Here is a 12,741-nt window from a genome sequence, read left to right as displayed (position 1 = left end):
GTGAGCACAAAATATAAAAATGGGAGGGCAGTGAGGCAAGAGGAAAGAAGAAGTTACCCTATTTTAATTTCACAAAGCAAAACCAAAGGTTTGGAGCAGATAAATGCTCTTACCTTTTTAAGATGGAGCTCTCTTTTCTTTATCTCAATGATTATAGTCTAGTGTGATCTATAATTACTTGTATAACATCTTTCTTTTGGACTTAGAGGAAATCCACAGTGTACACATTTAGAGTTATATATTTAAATATGGAGTTGAATCCATACTAGCAAACTAGGAGTTTAACTCCTTACTAGCAAACCTTTTCCCAGGAAATGAGACCAATTCTAAAGTACTGCAATTATACTTAGTTATACAAGAGATTGAATGTGCTGGAAAACTTGTAACTCAACCTTCATTCCACTTTTTCCCTTGCACCTCTGATCCATTCATTTACTTAATTCATCAAATACTCTTTGAATGTTCGCTGTGTGCTAAGGCAGCGTATTTTAGAGACCAGGGATAGATTAAATAGCCAAGAATCCTTTATGAATTTCATATTCCTACATTTAATGTGTACAATATACCCCAAATGTATAATTTTTTCTGCCTCCCCGACCACTACTCCATTGCTACAAACTAAGGCCACCATCATTTCATTGTTTACATATCTCAACAACTTCATACTTGGTGTACTACAGCTTCCTAATATACATTTTTCATAGAATGAAGTGATGTTTTTAAAACATAAGCCACACCTATAACACTCCCTAGGTTCAATTCTTCCAAAATCATCCCACTGCACTTAGAACAAAATCCAAACACCTTACAGGACCCACAACCTTACAGGACCCACACTAGTTGCCACATAAGCCAGCTGCTGTTGACTTCTCCAGGCCCTTCCTATGCTTCCCCTGCCCACTCTGTTCCAGCCACACGGGATTTCTTTCTGTTTCTTGAACCACAAAATGTATGCTATTGCTAGAGCCCTTGCACTTTATTTTCTCTGTCTGGGGCACTTTGCCAGATATTGCTCACATGTATAGGTTCCTGTGTGCCATTTGGCTCTCAGATTGCCTCTTCAGGGAGATCCTCCCAGACTAGTCATCTAAACCAAGGTCCTTCCTCCAACCCTGTATACTCCTACTTTATTTCCTGTATAGAACTTATTCACCACCTGAAATTATTTTCTTATATTTACCTAATTGTTTCCCTACCCTGCCATGACAGACATATACACCAGATTATAAATTCTACCCAAGAGGGCTGTTGCCTTTATTATAACTCACTAAACTATCTCCAAAGGCCAATTGTGTCAGGAAGATAGTAGATTCTCAATAAATATCTGTTAAGCATTCATTATTTGGCCAAAATTTTCATTCTTGATCTCACTTTTATCCCCTTCACCTATCCTTCTATCAAATAAACGCAATGAGCTAATTTTGGAATTGAATTCTTAAAAACTCAATAAGTAAATTATACCTACTAAGTTCCAAGTATCTAAATAGGCCAAAGGTAAAAATATTTTTCAGCTAGTTAAGCAGAAGAAGAGAGGACACAAATTATCAACATCAGAAATGGAAAAGGGGGACAGCGCTATAGATCACACTGGACACCAAACGGATAATGAAGAAATACTATGAACAACTCTATGTCCACAAATTTAATAACCAATGTGAAATGGACCAGTCCCTTGAAAGACACAATCTATCATAACTAACATGAGAAGAAATAGATAAATAGACCTAACTCTATTTTTAAAAACGAAAAAATAATTAATAACCTTCTGAAACAGCAAGGCCCAGATGAATTCATTGGTGAATCTACCAAACATTTAAGGAAGAAATTATACCAATTCTTTACAATTTCTTTCAGAAGATAGAAGCAAGCAGATGGAACACTTCTTGACTCATTCTGTGAGGCCAAAATTACTCTCACACCAAAACCAAACACATTACAAGAAAAGAAAACTACAGACCAACATGCCTCATGAACTAGATATAAAAGTCCTCAACAAAATATTAGCAAATTGAATCCAACGATGTATATAAAGAATTATACATATACAATCAAACGGATTCATCCCAGGTATGTGAGGCTGATTCAATGTCCAAAAACTAATGTAATCCATCACATCGACTAAAAAAGAAAAAAAAAAAATCACATGATCCTATCAATAGATATTTTAAAAGCACTTGCTTGAAAAATCTATGACCCATTTATGATTTAAAAAAAACTCCCAGTAAATAGGAAGTGAAATTTCTCAACTTGATATAAAAGATCTACAAAACCCGACAGCTAACTTCATAAATGGTGAGTAACTTGAAGCTTTCCCACTAAGATCAGTAACAAGGCAAGGATTTCCCCTCTACACCATTCCTTTTCAACACTGTACTGAAAGTCATAGCTAATGCAACAACACAAGAAAAGGAAATAACAGGTATACATATTGGGATGGAAGAAATAAAACTTTGTTTGCAAATTATATTATATGACATTCTGAAAAGGCAAGACTATGAAGACAATAGAAAGATCAGTGACTGTCAATGAGGTAAGGGGGAGGGAGGGAATAGAGAGGGTACAGAGGATGTTTGTGGCAGTGAAAATTCTCAATATGATACCATAATGATGGATACACGTCATTATACATTTGTCCAAACCCACAGAATGTACAACCAAGAGGGAGCCCTAACATAAATTATGAATTTTGGCTGATAATCATGTGTCAATGTGGGCTCATCAGATGTAACAATATTCTACTTTGGTGGAGGGAATGTTGATAATGGAGAAGACTATGCATGTGTAGGGATGGGGCCAGATGGGAAATCTCTGTACATTCTGCTCAATTTTGGTCTGAACCTAAAACTGCGTTAAAAAAGGTAAAAGTCTACTAAAAAATTATTTTTCAATCTTACACTTACTATAGTCTGTGTAGTCTGAGGAAGATAGACCGTTATTTGCTTTGGCTTTAATTAGGAAAGCATCACATTGTAAGGAGAAAAATTAGAAATTAACGACAGAAGGATCAGGCAGGAATAGATTACAAAGGCTTAAAATATTGTCCTGATGAAAAAGTCTACATGTAAAACTGACCTTGGGTTTGCCCTTTCTAGCTGCAAATTCAGACAGACATGTGTCGGTATCATCGTGGTTCCTTACTAAGTAAAGAGAAATGTATTCGAGGGTCTCCAAAGTGGTAAAAATGGGCCAGGAATATAGAGACAAAAATGAATCTAAGACCATGAGGTTAGGAGCATTTCAAAGAACTACCAAGGATCCTTCCCAGAGCAAATAGTAAAACTGAAGGTATATGTTCTCAAGAAGACTTATAGACCAGGGGAAGTCATGGTCAGCTTTGCGCAACCATATCCCAAAGACAGATTGCCATAGCCATTGTCATTAAGAAACCTACCATCTTTTTCTAGAAAGACGATGCTTCCTTAAATTATGTCACTGGACCTCTTGTCACTGATCTCTTGTAAATCCCATCCAGACCGCCAAAAACACATTCACTTTGAAATACTGAAAAATATTTTGTGTGTGCATAAGTTTTTATTTTAATTCCAGTTGACAAAAATGTGGAACACTTCATGCATTTGCACATCATCCCTGTGCAGGGACCGTATTAATAATCTTCTCTGTATTGTTCCAATTTTAGAATATGTGCTGCTGAAGCACTCACTTTGAATTTTAAAAGCACTCTTCTAAAAATATGTTTGGTTACAGAAGAAATTAAAAGTTAAATTACTCTTAAAACTTACTGTTTGCAAATGGCCAACAATGAAAGTACTATATTACACAAACTGCATGCTCTAGTCAAAGAGGTACCCAGAACCTGCACATATTTACTAGGAAAAAAGATATGAAAGTGAACCAACTAGGCAGTTAACTTAAGGAAGTAGCAAAGGTCAAACAAAAGAATTCTAAATAAAATGAAAAGAATTCGGGGCACCTGGGTGGCTTAGTCGGTTAAGCGTCCGACTTTCGCTTAGGTCATGATCTCGCGGTTCGTGGGTTCGAGCCCCGCGTCGGGCTCTGTGCTGACTGCCAGCTCAGAGCCTGGAGCCTGTTTCAGTCTGTGACTCCCTCTCTCTCTGACCCTCCCCTGCTCAAGCTGTCTCTCTCTCTCTCCTAGAAATAAATAAAACATTAAAAATTTAAAAAAAAAAAAAAAAAGAAAAGAATTCACAAAGAAAGAGCAGAATTTTATTAACTGGATAATAAAAATAATAAGCAATCAATAATGCCAAAGATTTTTTCAGAGTAATAGAGCAAATAAACTTCAGGCAAATTCTGATCACACGAGTAATATAAAGAAATGAAGCATAAATAATAGAGAGGACCAGCTAAATGGTCATTACATAAAGAAAGGATAATTTACCTAGAAACAAAACAACTTCCAATTATAAGGTAGGGTGACTAGTATAAGACAAATATGGAATTAAAAACCTTCTATTTTCACATTGGCAATAATAATTATTTAAAAATGGAATAAAAGGATTCCATTCACAAGTGCCAGAAAAATTTAAAAAGGTCTAAGAACAAACTCAATAATGGAGCGCCTGGGTGGCTTAGTCGGTTAAGCGTCCGACTTTCGCTTAGGTCATGATCTCGTGGTTCGTGGGTTCGAGCCCCGCGTCGGGCTCTGTGCTGGCTGCCAGCTTGGAGCCTGGAGCCTGTTTCAGTCTGTGACTCCTTCTCTCTCTGACCCTCCCCTGCTCACGCTGTCTCTCTCTCTCTCTCTCCTAGAAATAAATCAAACATTAAAAAAAAAAACTCAATAAGATATATGCTAGACTTATAAGAAGAAAACTGTACTTAAAAACATAAAAATGACCTGAAAGGAGAAATAAACCATGTTCATAGATGGAATGACTCAATGATTTAAAGATAGCAGTCCTCACCAAGTTAATCTAAAAAGATCAAGAAAGAAAATTTTAATCAAAATCCAAATGTGACTTTTTAAATCAAACTTGAAAATCAAATCCAAAAATTTACCTGGAAGATAACGCAAAGGAGAGTAATGTTCTGCTGAATAATAAAACATGCTATAAAGGTAGAATCTAACTACTATACCATCAAAGTGGAAGATAAAACATCGGTCTGCAGCCTGCAGAAATAAGCCGAGAGAGAGAGACAGACAGACATATATGTATATGTGTAGATATGTTACTATAAAGTTGGCAATCCAAGTCGTGGGAAAAGAATCTGTTTAATGGCACTGGGCAATGAAGAGTCACTTAAAAATAACTTAGACACTTACAATTATAAATAAAATGAACTAGTTATATTAACCAAATTTGCAGGTTACCTAATCAGCATTATTTCATGACATCTTCTAGGGATCTTTATCCACTTGGCATGGAGAAGACAAAGCAGTTGGTGGATCACTATGCTTGAGAGCAATGCCACTGAGGTCAACAATTATAGATTCAAGATTTTCCCAATAGTAAATATTTATCCCTATTTTGAGATCACTTTTCAAATTATATTTCAAAAAATAGGATCCCTGGGAAATCCAGGGACCAAATTAAGTAATAGAGATACAAAGACCAAGACCGCCTCATCCTGACAGGCATACTACAGAAACCCTTGAGTTTCTCCTTTGCTTCCTATTTCCACTGCCACTCCAGCTACTACAAGTTTCCCCACTCTTCCAATTTCCAATTTGTACCCCACATTCTAGAGCTGATATAATTTTTTCTAAAGAATTGCTTTAATGATATGAGTACGCAGATCAGAAACACTCATCCATGATCTACTGAAATAAACTAATGACTAGCCCAGCATTCAACACCATCCAAACTTCTTTTCCATCCCTCTTTCTCACAGCCCCCCTCTCTGTGTGCAGACCCCTCCCACTCAGATCACAGATTACTTGGATGTGATCTATTTTGAGTGCCTGCTTTCCTTTAAATCCCTCAAGTACCTTCTATCTCTCTGTGGCATTTACTTTACTCTGATTTCTTTTGTTAAATAAGTCTTATTCCTCCCACTCTCTCCATTAGATGTTAACATTTTTAAGCCAGAAGTTGTATCTTGTTCCTCTGTGTCTTCCTAGTAGGACAAAGTCATGAGTACATGTTAGGTACTCAAAAAATAAGGCTAAACTGAATGGACTTCAGTATCCAATATAATTACCCTCTTGCTTCCTAAAGAAACAAGACACATAATTTCTACAGCAACATCTGAAGTAGCTAGCTAAAATAATGTAGCATTCATCCTGAGTGCACTCAGATAATGTAAAATTTTTGGTAATATTTACTAACTTGTAAAATCTGGCTAATTTATGTCACTTTCTTGAGATGTCATGCATACTCTAGTATGCCTGTCTCTTCATTAAAATTTCTTTTAATTCAACACAATGCCCAGATTGATTCTGAGTGGACTTGTACTTGACCATTTATTTACATAAATTGAGCGTTGGTCTTATTAGTAGTTATTCAGCTTTTCAGCATCCAGGGTGTGGTCACTCCATTCATGGCATAAGCATACATAAAGTTGTCTCCACATTGTCAGCATAACGTAAATAGAGATATACATGTGAATCACGATCACAAACGCATAAGTAACCAGATAACCTTTCACAAAAGAAAGAAACAGTACACGGTAAAACCGAGTTGAGATGACTATTCCACTGACTCCATCACCTCTTTTCCCACTGTGCTCTGTGGAAAGACTCCGTGAGGAATCTGAATAGTTCTGGAACTCTGGAATTCCCAGTGCAGAAAGGCAATGGGATGCAATTAACACCCTACATTTTTTTATTAGCTCACACCACAGGGAAGAGATGTCTAAAAGGCCATTTAAGTTCATTATAAAATTCTAGCAACCATAATTATAACTGCATAACTGCAAAATATTTCTCTCATTGTCAAAAAAAAAAAAAAAGGCGGCTATGATGCATGCTGTCTGCTTGTTTTGGGATGCAGTTATTAACCTTTAAGAATCTTTTCTAGGATATGAGCCTCTTTCCTTGGCAAATGCATCTTGAGACTGTGACTTAATCAAAATCCTAACTCCTGTCTTAGACAATGTTGACATTCCAATCCCTGTCATAAAAACACCCTGAACAATACCAGACACAGGAATTTCAGGACTTTTCTGTTTTTAATTGGCAGCTAAAAAATAATTTTTAGAAGTCACAGAAATGAAAGGCTACCTTATTCTCCAACACACATGAAAAGAAAAGCATAATACGCAGGCTGATTACTCAACAGCAAATCATCACAAACGCAAGGGAAGACCTGATTGCTGTTTCCATAGCAATGACTTTATGTGGTTTAACTCTTCTGGGAATTTAACCAAATCCCCAGTAACAGGGGAGGATCATCAGCAAAAATTTTGTAACATATGGCAACTGCCAACACATCAGTGAGGGAGAAATACTTCTATTTTCTCTTCCTTTCTACTGAGAGGAATACCTTCATGTCAAGCAGTGTGAGGAAGCATAGAGATTCCATTGGTCAATCTGCACCTAAGTCAAAATTTAAAAGGACCAGATTTCTTTTTTCTTAGGCTAAAAGAGACGTTGGTCTCCAGCCAGGTCAGCAACCCCTGCTCTCTCAGAATGACATGGACAAGAGCCGCATGTGTCTTCCCACACCTCGCAGGTTATTCATCCTAAAGGAAAGCTCAATCTGCAGGAAAGAATGCAAATGGAATTTTATTCTCTATTTTGCTTTTAAAGCCATTTTCATTTTGAGACGGGCTGTGTGCGTGCGCGTGCATGTGCATGCACACGTGCACACTCACACACACATGACACTTTTTCGTTCTACTTATGGCCCTATGAATAAAGTAAGAGTTTTTAGCAGGAAAATAATAGATGTCCTACTTTGCATGATTTTCTTCAGTTCAAGCAGCCCTGTATCTGGAAGGTTCTTCCAAGTATCAAGTTAAAGGCCATCCAGTTCAAGATACTTAAATCCTCTCTTCAGCACATCTTTGTAAGAACAAAAACTCTGATCATTTGTGATAAGCATTTAATACCCAACGAAAATGGTTGTCTCAGAATGAGGAAAAATCTCCAAAGACAAGGAATGCATTCCTTTCCAAGATACCCATTCAATTTTGAATGGTTTTCAACATTAAAAAGAAGCTTCTTTTTAATTTTTTTTTGGTGGGGGGCACACACGCATGCAAGCAGGGGTAGGGGGCTGGGGTGGAAGAGGGGCAGAGAGAGAGAATCTTAAGCAGGCTCCACACTCAGCAACAGAGCCCCACATGGGGCTTGATCCCATGACTCTGGATCATGATCTGAGCTAAAATCAAGAGTGAAACTTTCAACCAACTGAGCTCCCCAGATGCCCCAATTACAAAGAAGGTTCTTATGCTGAATTTAAAACTACCTCCTTTTTACCTGCACCTCTAGGCTCACAATCTGCTTGAGCTTTTACTTCCAAGGAGAGAGAGATTACGCCCAACACTTCTTCTACATGATGGCACCTCTCAAACCAGACGCCAGCTTGTGTCTACTGTTTTCCCTTCCTCAGAGTCCACTTGTGACTCACTCTATACTCCTCATGTTGTATTCCCATTCTCTCCCCTGTCCCGCCTTCTTCACCTAGAGACATAAGTTATTTCACCAATTACTTCATTCACTCCACGTTTTTAAATGTAAAGTAGATCACTGGCCTAAATTAGGGCAAAAAATGCCATGAGTAGCCAGGCAGGCAACTCAACTGCGTGAAGAATCTTCAGGTAAGGCCACAGGGAGTGGTGATAGCCACGGTGACTTGGAGAAAGAGTTCCCAGCCTGAGCGTTCCAATTTGTATATTTCAAACTACTATGTATGCATACACACATACACACACACACGTACACACACACAACTGGGCCTGCAGTTGTGATATTTGGCTTAAATTACCTTGATACCAAACATTAAGTTAACAGGGTACACCTGAAAATTTGAGGTCTTAAGGAAACTTTCTCTGATCAAGTGAGCAGCCACCTGTGTTTTCAGGCCACGTATCATGAGAATCTCACTGGTCAACTTTTTTTCACTAGTACACTGAAAAAAATATAAACCAAACTCGGCATTCTCTCATCACTCAGTATCTTTTATCAGCTTGTTTTATACCTGAACAAATAAGGTACAGACCATCCCAAAAGATGCATCATGACTGAAAACTAAGAAAAAAAAGTAAAGCTTGTCTGAACAGAAGAAAAAGACCAATTATCACAGAGTATTAAGTTCACATTATTAATTTTTATACTCCATTAAATCTTTCCTTTGCTAAGACTTAAATTATTTTTTTTCAAAAGCATAAACTGTGCTCACCCTTGCACTTGAAAGTTCTAAGTGCTGCCTTCCAAACTGCATGCAAATTGTCTGTCTTCCTTTTAACCACATGGGCACCTTCAAGAGCTGACCAGCAAGGTCCCAGACCTTGCCTGTGGTTGTGGTCCAGTGAAGGTGATGGCTCTCCATTTGTTTGGAGCCATGAAGACAATGTTGAAAGTATCAATTTACAAAACGCTAACCTAATCATCACAAACCCCAGAGCATAGGACACAGGACCAAATAAGGAGTCAAGGGTTTCCTCAGATTAGTGGAAAATCACGTCTCATACCTGTAGGCATTTGGCCAGTGACAGTTACAGCAGGTGATTAATGGCCTTGAAGTTGAAGTCTTCCACATACACACTCCTCTACAGAAGCAGCCCCTGGGGCTTAGCCCCATCTGAACGTTTACTTACTGAATTCTCACTCATGCCTTTAAATGTTCTTTTTACAAATTAACCTTAGAGTTCCACATCTATCCACAAATATTCATTCTCTAGGGAAGAGTAAACAACTTCTTGGTTTACCTCTGTCCGCCATCTTTGATCCAGTGGGCTTGTCTGGGACAGTAAGATGGTCCAGATTGCTACTCAATGAAGAAGTGTCATCACTAGACAAAGAGTTCAAAAATTCACATTCTGATGTGGCACAGCTGTTGTCCAGGGCCTTGCGACTGTTTGCCTCTGAGGGTGCCGGCGAGTGAACATTCACTGCAAGTGTTATAGACTGTCCATCGTCGTCAGCAGCCGCAGAGCTATTAACTATGTCGATCCAGGACTGTCTTTCTCTAGATAAGGAGGAGGCCAAGCTGCCATATGTCTTTACTGTATTTTCCAAGGAAGAGGAAGAACGCGACGTGTCACTCAGTTTGGGTGAAGATGAAGATGCCTGCTGTGTAGCCTATTTTACAAACACAACCAAAAGCAAATAAAATAAATCATGATTCAACTGGCATTCTCTACTTTCCATTCTCAGTGAAGGTACTCCAGTGTTTCAAAAACAAATTATTAGTAACAAATCATTTTTAAAACCATTTACACGTTTTGAGTTTTGTTCTTGTATTTAACCCCCCCCCTTTTTATTGAAACAGCTGAAGACATCATATTTAACTTTTTATCTCAGTGATGCAGAAATAGCTGCGTTAACCTTGCATGAGACATTCATTCTCAGATTTCATATGAGGATTATTTGTACAATCCCTTTTTATTCTGTTTTTTATTCTGCTTGAGTTTGCTAGAAGGGAAAAATTACAATTTTTAAGCATCTTCATTATTTAATTTGAAGACTTTTGAACAGATCACAGTAAAGTTCATTATAAAACTGTTACAAAGACTTGATAAAATACACCGACACATAATTGGTCTCTTTGTATTCAGTATTTCCGTTAGTTACCAAAAGGATTGGGGTTAAGATTAAATTTAAATTTAAATTCCATTCTACTACTTATGGATGTTTAACTAACACGCTGGGGGTTCGGTTGTGTGCTGTAATGTCTTCTTAAGGAATATATTAAAAATACTAAACTAGTCTAAAAAAAAGAATCAAAAGAAAGATGTATGATATTGATATCCACGTGACAAGAACCTAGAACTATGATGCCATTTTCCAAAACTGATTTGTATAGCTTTGAATTCTCTGTTTTAGTATCTAAAAGATCCCCATAACATGATTTACCCCATTCTTCAGTGCTCCCTAGAAATGTAAAAGTCCCCTTTGGGGAATTCTTTGAAATACTGAAGGATATTTTGAACAAAAAGCAGATTGTAATCTATCACTGAATTGAGCAAAAAGTCTTGAGAAAGGTGATTAAGGGAAAGAATTAAGAGAAATAAAAGCCTCAGCAAAAGCAGATGCCAGAAAGGAAGCAAAATATTAACTGAGTGAAGACCATGGATGTGGACGAAGTACATATATTTAAGCCCCTCAATATCATGCACATATTCCTTAGCCCATGCCCAGCTACAGCTCATAACTACATAGATGAAATCATGTTAACTCACTAGCTCTTTAATAATTTAAAACTGTTAATAAACTTTCACCAAAAAAGACAAGAATCCATGTGAAAGCTCTTACTTCATTGAAAAGAAACCAAAAATTGTACCTAGACTATGAGAAGTGGGTTGATGATATAGAATCTTCTGAAAGCAGTTCCTAATAAACGATGCAAGAGCGAACAACATTCTTTGGTAAAATGCTCATCTGTCCATGGAGAAAACATCAATACAACATTGCCAATCACCCTCTCTTGGAAAGAATTCCATTTATTCAGAGATTTTATCTTTGATTCATTTTGATGGTAAAATATATGCCTTCTGTTTTGGAAAATGGTGATAGTAGATGTTAGTTTTGTCTTTTTAAGCTTTTTTTTTTAATGTCCCACATAGCAAAATAAAGATCTGTCAACCATATGTTGTCCCCTCATTTTTAATTTTACTGGTCAATAAACTCCGAAAATCTAGGCAACAGAGACAACAGTGCTCTGTGGGTCACCCTGTATCTCTAATGGCAGATGAGACAGAAAAGGCATTTTATAGTTCAGTTTCATCAGGTCATCCTGTGGGATACCATGTTAATCTTAAGCATTCAAAAGTCCAAAGAAGTGGTAGGAAGGAAATTGTTAGTGAGAAGAAGCTGAAGAACAAACTAAGATTTTCTCCCCAAAATCTCAGAATCATTGCAACTAACTCAGAATGGTTGATTTTGTTCCCAACCAGTATGTCCCCAAGAATTCTGCAGATTCTAAACTCCTGAGTTCTGATGGGAAAAGCTAGTATTTACCCAATATGTGCCCAATTTGCTGAATACTAGACATACGTTGTCAATCAACAGATCCACTTTTTAGTAGCATGACATTATAACATCCAGTTAAGATACCATCTTACCATATATGTCTTATTAATAATGCATTTGTACAGACATGAAAACTTTCCATTCAAGAATATGTCAGTGAGTTTGGGAATCACAGAGATGATTTAACAACTAAGAGATCAAAGATTTGCAATTCACTAAATAAAACCTTAGTTATCTAAAGGAGAGAATGCACACCGCCACCCCCAAGCTGTCCAAATAAATGCCAAGACTTGTTTACTCATTAGAATGAGCTACGAAATAAACATTAACAAAAATACCATTCAGACCTAGTCCTGACACGTTCCCCTATTGTGAGCTATTTTAGTAAAACTTGGCTTTGGTGGAGTCAGCTTCCTTTTCTGAAAAGAGAGTAAGTGTAAGCTCTTCCTGTTGCTCCAGCTGATGCTACTGCAATTTGATTGTAGCAAAATGGGCTGTAAGGAAACGTCCTTGAAGACTGAGGAAAGACATGTTCATTGAGCATCAGAAGTTTCTGGGAAGTATAGTCCTTTCTGAAAGCACAACTCAAATGCTTTCAATCCATTGTCTTTGCTCTTGCTCCATGTAACATTCACAAATTTGATTTTTAAACGGAGAAAAGAGTGAGCAAGAGGGAAAAAGGAAGA

General features: G+C 37.4%; 1 protein-coding gene and 1 non-coding gene across 4 annotated transcripts in view; both read right to left on the bottom strand.

Moving 5' to 3' along the window:
• IPCEF1 (interaction protein for cytohesin exchange factors 1) overlaps nt 1-12,741 on the bottom strand; it is a 182,609-nt gene that overhangs the window by 22,493 nt on the left and 147,375 nt on the right. For all 3 annotated transcript variants that reach the window (XM_039234090.1, XM_039234092.1, XM_039234091.1), the window contains one exon: nt 9,793-10,165. In XM_039234090.1, coding sequence (XP_039090021.1) covers nt 9,793-10,165 — 373 coding nt within the window. The remainder of the gene's footprint in view (nt 1-9,792; nt 10,166-12,741) is intronic.
• LOC120233053 lies at nt 3,552-3,657 on the bottom strand. The gene has a single exon (XR_005528709.1). It is a non-coding gene; the product is annotated as a U6 spliceosomal RNA (small nuclear RNA).

This window comes from Hyaena hyaena, unplaced genomic scaffold, assembly GCF_003009895.1.
Source record: "Hyaena hyaena isolate Hyena2069 unplaced genomic scaffold, ASM300989v1 scaffold_81, whole genome shotgun sequence".
NCBI lineage: Eukaryota > Metazoa > Chordata > Mammalia > Carnivora > Hyaenidae > Hyaena > Hyaena hyaena.
This window is presented reverse-complemented; position numbering and strand designations above follow the sequence as displayed.